Here is a 9,865-nt window from a genome sequence, read left to right as displayed (position 1 = left end):
CACACAACACAAAGGTGTGTGTGAGGAGAAGCGGGTGTAACCTGCAGCGCAACACAAGATACTGCAGGATCATGTTGGAACTTTCCCACTTTCACTCTCAAAACATGCGGCTCAGGAAACAAGATGGCCGCCCAACAATCACAACACAATCACAACACAATCACAACACAATGACAAACACAACATTACAAATAGCACATGATTTTATTTCAGAAACACAAAGGGGGATGGGAGGCGGGGGGGCTGTGCTGACGATGATTGTTTGCACTCAGCTTTCATGAAACGTCATTTCTGCTGCTCACAAGTCAAACAGTAGAATGGATTAGGAGTAAAAGTGCACCTTTGAAAAGATGATTTCAAACCAAAGCATCGACATGTTTAGTAGGGGTGTCCCGATACCATATTGATATCAGACCGATATCAGCACAAAACAAGTGTGGGATCATACTATTCAAATATCCTCAATAAGCACACAAAGTTGCTCTTTACTTCTTAAAAAAGTCAACATGCTGGGCCCTAGTGGAACGTTGGCTACAAAACATCATTTAAGGAAATATCTAAACACAGTGTTACTCTTCAAAATGTGTCTAATTTTAAATGTATGTTTTTAATGAACACTTGGACCTACTACGCTCTTTTCTCAGGTGCTGGTGAGCCAATGCGCTAGGCTACGGGTTACTAGGAGCTAGCAGCTACACAACAGCTAAGCACACAATAGCGCACACGCTAGACACAGGTAATAATCATGTGACATTTGTCAATATAAACAAGTATCAAGTAGTTATAGTTGCATATTACCGACACGTACAAAGTCTCCAAGGCAGTATTAAAACGCATCCAGTAACAAACGTGTCCGCATCATTCAACTTACTGAGCCGTGATTTTAATGTAACACTCCGGCACCCCCAGTGCCCTTGAACGGTACAAGTGGTAGAAAATGGATGGATGTATAGATGGAACTATTGTGGCCTCAAAAAACACACAATTACCACTCCACTTCAACTTAAAGATAGCATAAGACCATTCCAGATGGTAATAATAAATATGTTAATGTTTTTCATAACTGCCATTGTTCTGTTTGACTCATTTCGTACATTCCACACTACTAAATGATACAAGTATGATTTCTGCTGATATCAAGATCGCCTCTAGTATCGGTGTCGTATCGGAAGCGACAAAGTTGTACCGGGACACCCCGAATATTTAGATCCAGTTTGAGGACTAAACTATAACTCGGCCTCAGCTCTCCAATATTCACATTCCAAACAACATGACAACAATTTTCAGAAATTGCAAAGGTTGTTTTTTTTTTTCCCTGTGAGAAGGACATTAATATTTTCAAAATAAAAGAAGAAAAGTTGGAATTAAAAAGAATGGAGTTTTAACTGAAGCTTCTATTGACATTTGAAGCTTGATCAAACAAACTAAGCCATAATAATAATAACAATAATAATAATAATAATAATAATAATAATAATAATAATCACTAAGTAGTAAACTCGTTGATTATTATTTTATTTTCCACTGCTTATCGTGCTCAAAGTGGCGTGTGAGCTGCAGCCAATCACGGCGGACAATTGCTGGCAGGAGGCGGGGTTTACTCCTTGATCGGTCACCAGCCAATCACAGGACACGTAACAACGAACTTTCACACTAAATGCGGGAAACAAATGTCAATATGGCGATATATCGCGGCACTTATAATGCAACATTAATTTTTATGTCATTATTTTTTAAGTCGTAAAAAAAACAACAACAACAACAACAAAAAGTTTGTTTAAACAAGTATTATTATTATTATTATTATTATCATTATTATTATTATTATTATTATTATTATTATTTTCTGTCATAGTCATGTTTTGGGCTGAATCCATTGTAAAAAAAAAAAAAAAAAAAAAAGAGTAGGTTTTATGTTAAAATACTGAATGCCAAGTCAACATAATTTTACTGTAAAAAAAATAAAATAAAAAAAATGGATGTACAGTAATTTATGTAAAAGAAACGTGCCAGATTTTTTTGTTGACAGTTTTTTTTTTTTTTAATACAGTTTTTAATGAGCAAGTTAATGAGCAAGGCAGGACAACAAGTGTGATATTTTTTTGATTTTAGGTCATTTATTTGTTTGTCCAGTGAATTATTATTACTGTATCTGCACTTTATCGCATTTTTTGTTTGTTTTAGTTTTTAAGAGCGTATTTTGGGCCTAAATTGGGAGTTTTTAAGCATAAAAATGTCTAAATTAAGTGAAAATGTCAATATTATTGTAATTGTGGGGCCATTAGATGAGACCAACCAATGAGAGCAACCTGTTGAGTATCGTGGCCTCTGATTGGCTCAGCATTCTTTTATGGGATAAAGGGGTTTCCAAAGTCTTATTTCAAGGGCTGGTGTGATGTTGAAAACTAAAAGAGTATTTTTCTCTGGAACTAAGACAATACCACTGAACTATGTGGAATACCGCAATGTATCGCCACATCCCAATCCTGTATCGTAGCTATGGCGATATCGCCTGTCACTCCTAGTGTAATTACAGCAGCAGGAAGCATCGTTATTGTTGAGATGGATCAAAATGTGACAACAATGACGACAGAGTGATGCAAACCCAATGCTTTTTTCAGACGAGATTTCAAAATAAAACGTCATTGTGTGTTCTTTTAATGTTTTAATCTAATTACACTTTTGAAAGAAAAACAACATACTAAAGTGTAACTACATCACTGTTCTGTATCGTGTCTGACAATAATTAGCACCAATCTTCTTTTTTGTGTGAAAAAACAAAACAAAACCAGACAGAAACAACTTGAAAACTAAGGGTGGTCCGATCCCATATTGATATCGAATATCGGTTTGATATCATCCCAATAAAAAAGTATGTGTTGAGATGTGCTTGCATGTAAAAAGTGTGTGATACAAGCAGCGTGTTTACTTGTGTGCGATATCACGTGCGATACAAGCCGTCCCGCAGAGTCTTTACTTGTGAGCGATAGAATCGGTCATGCAGCGTGTTTACTTGTGTGCAACATCATGTGCGATACAAGCAGTCGTGCAGCGTCTTTACTTGTGTGCGACATCACGTGCAATACAAGCCGTCCCGCAGAGTCTTTACTTGTGTGCAATAGAATCGGTCATGCAGCGTGTTTACTTGTGTGCGACATCATGTGCGATACAAAACAGTTGTGCAGCGTGTTTACTTGTGTGCGATATCACGTGCGATACAAGCCGTCCCGCAGAGTCTTTACTTGTGTGCGATAGAAGCGGTCATGCAGCGTGTTTGCTTGTGTGCAACATCACGTGCGATACAAAACAGTTGTGCAGCGTCTTTACTTGTGTGCGATATCACGTGCGATACAAGCCGTCCCGCAGAGTCTTTACTTGTGTGCGATAGAAGCGGTCATGCAGCGTGTTTGCTTGTGCGCGACATCACGTGCGATACAAGCAGTCGTGCAGCGTCTTTACTTGTGTGCGACATCACGTGCGATACAAGCAGTCCCGCAGAGTCCTTTACTTGTGTGCGATACAAGCAGTCCTGCAGCGTCATTACTCGTGTGCGACATCCCGTGCGATACAAGCAGTCCCGCAGAGTCCTTTACTTGTGTGCGATACAAGCAGTCCTGCAGCGTCATCACCCGTGTGCGTAATCACGTGCGATACAAGCAGTCCTGCGGCGTCATTACTTGTGTGCGATATTACGTGCGAAACAAGCAGTCCTGCGGAGTGTTTACTTGTGTGCAACATCACGTGCGATACAAGCAGTCGGGCGGCGTCTTTGCTTGTGCGCGATATCACACGCCATACAAGCAGTCCTGCAGCGTCTTTGCTTGTGTGCGATATCATGTGCGATACAAGTCATCCTGCAGAATGTTTGCTTTTGTGCGACACCATGTGCTATACAAGCAGTCCTGCAGTATGTTTACTTGTGTGCGACATTATGTGCGATACAAGCAGTCCTGCAGTGTTTACTTGTGTGCGACATCATGTGCGATACAAGCAGTCCTGCAGTGTGTTTACTTGTGCGCGACATCATGTGCTATACAAGCAGTCCTGCAGTGTGTTTACTTGTGTGCGACATCATGTCCGATACAAGCAGTCCTGCAGTGTGTTTACTTGTGAGTGATATCACGCGCGATACAAGCAGTCCTCCAATAAACACACAATCTCGTCCTTTATACTAAAGTCATTTACAAAATGACTATAGGCAACTAGGAGCTAGCAGCTACACAACAGCTAAGCACACAATAGCACACACAATACTTATTTTTAAGTTAAACACAATGTTACTGTTCAAAACTGTGTCTAATGTTGCAATGGCCAACAATATCAAATATGCTGATTAAATACAATATCTGCCTTGTTTTTAATGCATAATTGTGCCTACTATGCTACTGCATTTGAATGTTGGTCATTATGGTGATACTTTTCTGAGGCGGTACCTGGTGAAAAAGGTTTGAGAGCCACCCTGCTCGACGAGAAGCTGGCAGCTACACAACAGCTGAGCACACAATAGCACACAAGCTAGACATAGGTAATAATCATAGAACAATAAAAGGTGACATTTGTCAACACAAACAAGTATCAAATAATTATAGTTGCATATCACTTACACATACAAAGTCTCCAAGGCAGTGTTCGAAAGTAACAACTGTGTCCGCATCATTCCACTTACTGCGTCGTGAGCCTAATTAGCACTCCACTTCAACTTAAAGACAGCACAATTCCATTCCAGACAGTTGAAAATAAATACGTTGTTATTGTTCTCTGTTTGACTCTTTTCACTTGATTAAACCTTTTTCTAACATTCCACGCTCCTTTAGCGATACAAGTATGTGTGCTGATATCGTATGGGATCAATGTCAGTATCAGCCATTGCCCCAATATCAGTATGGTATCGGAAGTCAGGACACCCCTAATAAAAAATGTTGGTGTGAGTAAAACAGGTAAAAAAAAACAACAACAACAAAAAAAAAACGATACAAGTTGCTGTTAAGATGACTCCTGACAAAATATCTCGTATTTTCTCCATTTGCATATAAATACAATTCAGTGCTGTAAAAACGTGTCCGAGTCCAAAGAGGATCCGACCCGTGGCTAAAAGGACTGCAAAGGATGTAAACTGCACGTCTTCTCATCTTCTACTAAAAAAAAAAAAACACAGGAAGAGAAGAAACCCTCGTGTTTTGGTATCACCACGATCGTGTTGTATCGGCCAGTTTTTTTTGTTTTTTGGTAGCAGCTAAGCACCAAGGTTTGTGTATGGTTTTTGTGTCAGTCTCTCTGGAACTGTGTGTGTGTCTGTGTGTGTGTGTGTGTGTGTGTGTGTGTGTGTGTGTGTGTGTGTGTGTGTGTGTGTGTGTGTGTGTGTGTGTGTGTGTGTGTGTGTACTCACCATCTTTGTGTGGACATACCACCCTTTCTGTTGCCTGGTCCTCACAACTACAGAAGTAAACTTATTTTTTTGACTTTGTGTGTTTTCCTTCTGAAGTAATGTTGCAACTCTCTACTCCCATCTAGTGCTAGATATATATATTGCATCATTCTAGCTATAGTGGAAAGGGGGGCCCTCACAACCTACTGACCAACCGTTGGTCCACACAAAGTAGGCAAGACATTTATGTGTGTGTGTGTGTGTGTGTGTGTGTGTGTGTGTGTGTGTGTGTGTGTGTGTGTGTGCGTGTGTGTGTGAGAGTTCCTTTCAGTCTAGGACGTGCACGGCCGCACGTTGAGGCTGTGAGCGGCGTGGGCCTGCAGGTCGATGGTCCTGGCGGGCCGCTCTCCTGGCCTGGCGTCCATCAGGGAGACGTTCCTCACACATCCTGATATTCCCGAGGTGAACTTCCCCCCGGTCATGGCGGCCATGTCCGGAGCGCCGCCTGTGGCACAACAACAACAATGACAACAACAACGATGACAACAACAACAACGACAATGACGAGGACGAGGACGAGGACGAGGACAACACGCCATGGTGGACGTGACGAGGGTTCTCAGGTGAGCTCACCCAGGTAGATGTGTCCTTTGGTGTTGACCATGATGCTTCTGCCCTTAGACTGGCCGTGAAGAGCAGCGTCTTCGTCCACCTGAAGGTAGCCATCTTTTCCCGCCCTGCAAGGAAACCAAGCAAGGCATTCTTGTCTCCGCCATTGAATCGATACAACTCTTCAATCAGCTAAAACATACAGGATGTAAAAAAAGTTATTTTTTATTTATCGACAACACCATTTAATTTAAGAAGTACATCAACAATATCATTTAAGTACATCAACAATATCATTTAATTTATGAAGTTTATCAACAATATCATTTAAGAAGTACATCAACAACATAATTTAATTTAAGAAGTACATTAACAATATCATTTAATTTATTAAGTACATCAACAATATCATTTAATTTATAAAGTATATCAACAATATAATTTAAGAAGTACATCAACAACATCATTTAATTTAAGAAGTACATCAACGATATCACTTAAGAAGTACATCAACAATGTCATTTAATTTAAAAAGTACATCAACAACATCATCTAATTTAAGTACATCAACAATATCGTTTAATTTATGATGTATATCAACAATATCAATTAAGAAGTACATCAACAACATAATTTATTTAAGAAGTACATCAACAACGTCATTTAATTTAAGAAGTACATCAACAACATCATTTAATTTAAGAAGTACATCAACAATATATTATAATTTAAGAAGTACATCAACAATATCATTTAATTTAAGAAGTACATCAACGATATCATTTAAGAAGTACATTAACAGTATAATTTAAGAAGTACATCAACAATATCATTTAAGTTAAGAAGTACATCATGATATCACTTAAGAAGTACATCAACAACATCATCTAATTTAAGAAGTACATCAACAATATAGTTTAATTTATGATGTATATCAACAATATCAATTAAGAAGTACATCAACAACATAATTTATTTAAGAAGTACATCAACAACGTCATTTAATTTAAGAAGTACATCAACAACATCATTTAATTTAAGAAGTACATCAACAAGCCCGATTGTAGCTGAGATAGGCTCCAGCGCCCCCCGCGACCCCAAAGGGAATAAGCGGTAGAAAATGGATGGATGGATGGATCAACAATATCATTTAATTTAAGAAGTACATCAACGATATCATTTAAGAAGTACATTAACAGTATAATTTAAGAAGTACATCAACAATATCATTTAAGTTAAGAAGTACATCATGATATCACTTAAGAAGTACATCAACAACGTCATTTAATTTAAAGAAGTACATTAACAATATTATTTAATTTAAGAAGTACATTAACAATATCATTTAAGAAGTATATCAACAATATCATTTAATTTAAGAAGTACAGCAACAATATAATTTAAGAAGTGCATCAACAATATAATTTGATTCATGAAGTATATCAATAATATCATTTAAGAAGTACATCAACAATATAATTTAAGAAGTGCATCAACAATATAATTTGATTTATGAAGTATATCAACAATATCATTTAAGAAGTACATCGACAACATCATTTAATTTAAGAAGTACATCAACAATATCATTTAATTTATGAAGTATATCAACAATATCATTTAAGAAGTACATCAACAACATAATTTATTTAAGAAGTACATCAACAACGTCATTTGATTTGGGAAGTACATCAACAATATCATTTAATTTAAGAAGTACATCAACAATATCATTTAATTTAAGAAGTACATCAACAATTTCATTTAAGAAGTACATCAACAATATAATTTAAGAAGTACATCGACAATATCATTTAATTTAAGAAGTACATCAACAATATCATTTAATTTATGAAGTATATCAACAATATCATTTAAGAAGTACATCAACAACATAATTTATTTAAGAAGTACATCAACAATATCATTTAATTTAAGAAGTACATCAACAATATCATTTAATTTAAAAAGTACATCAACAATATCATTTAAGAAGTACATCGACAACATCTTTTAATTTAAGAAGTACATCAACAATATAATTTAATTTATGAAGTATATCAACAATAGCATTTAAGAAGTACATCAACATCGTCATTTGATTCAAGAAGTACATCAACAATATCATTTAATTTAAGAAGTACATCAACGATATTATTTAAGAAGTACATCAACAATATCATTTAAGTTAAGAAGTACATCAAAAATATCATTTAAGTTAAGAAGTACATCAACGATATCACTTAAGAAGTAAATCAACAACGTCATTTAATTTAAAGAAGTACAATAACAATATCACTTAATTTAAGAAGTACATTAACAATATCATTTAAGAAGTACATCAACAATATCATTTAATTTAAGAAGTACAGCAACAATATCATTTAATTTAAGAAGTACAGCAACAATATCATTTAATTTAAGAAGTACATCAACAATATAATTTTAGAAGTGCATCAACAATGTAATTAAATTTATGAAGTATATCAACAATATCATTTAAGAAGTACATCAACAACATAATTTAATTTAAGAAGTACATCAACAATATAATTTAATTTAAGAAGTACATCAACGATATCATTTAAGAAGTACATTAACAATATATTTTAAGAAGTACATCAACAATATCATTTAAGTTAAGAAGTACATCAACAATATCATTTAAGTTAAGAAGTACATCAACAATATCACTTAAGAAGTACATCAACAACATCATTTAATTTAAAGAAGTACATTAACAATATCATTTAATTTAAGAAATACATTAACAATATAACTTCAGAAGTACATCAACAATATCATTTAATTTAAGAAGTACAGCAACAATATCATTTAATTTAAGAAGTACATATTCAACATCATCTAATTTAAGAAGTACAGCAACAATATCATTTAATTTAAGAAGTACATCAACAATATAATTTAAGAAGTGCATCAACGATATAATTTAATTTATGAAGTATATCAACAATATCATTTAAGAAGTACACCAACTACATCATTTAATTTAAGAAATACATCAACAATATAATTTAATTTATGAAGTATATCAACAATATCATTTAAGAAGTACATCAACAATATAATTTAATTTAAGAAGTACATCAACGATATTACTTAAGAAGTAAATCAACAATGTCATTTAATTTAAGAAGTACATTAACAATACCATTTAATTTATGAAGTACATCAACAATGTCATTTAATTTAAGAAGTACATCAACAATATCGTTTAATTTATGATGTATATCAAAAATACCATTCAAGAAGTACATCAACAACATAATATATTTAAGAAGTACATCAACAACGTCATTTAATTTATGAAGTACATCAACAACATCATTTAATTTAAGAAGTACATCGACAATATATTATAATTTAAGAAGTACATCAACAATATCGTTTAATTTATGAAGTATATCAACAATTTCATATAATAAGTACATTAACAATATAATTTAAGAAGTACATCAACTATATCATTTAAGTTAGGAAGTACATCAACAATGTCATTTAATTTAAAGAAGTACATTAACATATCATTTAATTTAAGAAGTACATTAACAATATAATTTAAGGAGTACATCAACAAAATCATTTAATTTAAGAAGTACAGCAACAATATCATTACATTTAAGAAGTACATATACAACATAATTTAATTTCAGAAGTACATCAACAATATCATTTAAGAAGTACACCAACAATATCATTAAAAAAGTACACCAACAATATAATTTAAGAAGTACATCAACAATATAATTTAAAAAGTACACCAACAATATAATTTAAGAAGTACATCAATAACAACATTTAATTTAAGAAGTACATCAACAATATATTTTAATAAGCACATCAACAACATCATTTAAGAAGTACATCAAC

The 9,865-nt window shown here is 34.3% G+C and overlaps 1 protein-coding gene across 1 annotated transcript in view; it reads right to left on the bottom strand.

Moving 5' to 3' along the window:
- Positions 1-185: 185 nt before the first annotated feature.
- Positions 186-9,865, bottom strand: part of hspg2 (heparan sulfate proteoglycan 2) — a 362,847-nt gene continuing 353,167 nt past the window's right edge. The window contains exons 88-89 of the mRNA XM_061923339.2: positions 5,999-6,102; positions 186-5,870 (exon numbers count right to left, since the gene is read on the bottom strand). Of these exons, the coding sequence (XP_061779323.2) occupies positions 5,698-5,870; positions 5,999-6,102 (277 nt within the window). The 3' untranslated portion in view covers positions 186-5,697. The remainder of the gene's footprint in view (positions 5,871-5,998; positions 6,103-9,865) is intronic.

The sequence above is a fragment of the Nerophis lumbriciformis genome, linkage group LG01 (genome assembly GCF_033978685.3).
Source record: "Nerophis lumbriciformis linkage group LG01, RoL_Nlum_v2.1, whole genome shotgun sequence".
Classification (NCBI taxonomy): Eukaryota; Metazoa; Chordata; class Actinopteri; order Syngnathiformes; family Syngnathidae; genus Nerophis; species Nerophis lumbriciformis.
The sequence above is the reverse complement of the archived record's forward strand: the minus strand, read 5'-3'. Positions and strand labels throughout refer to the sequence as shown.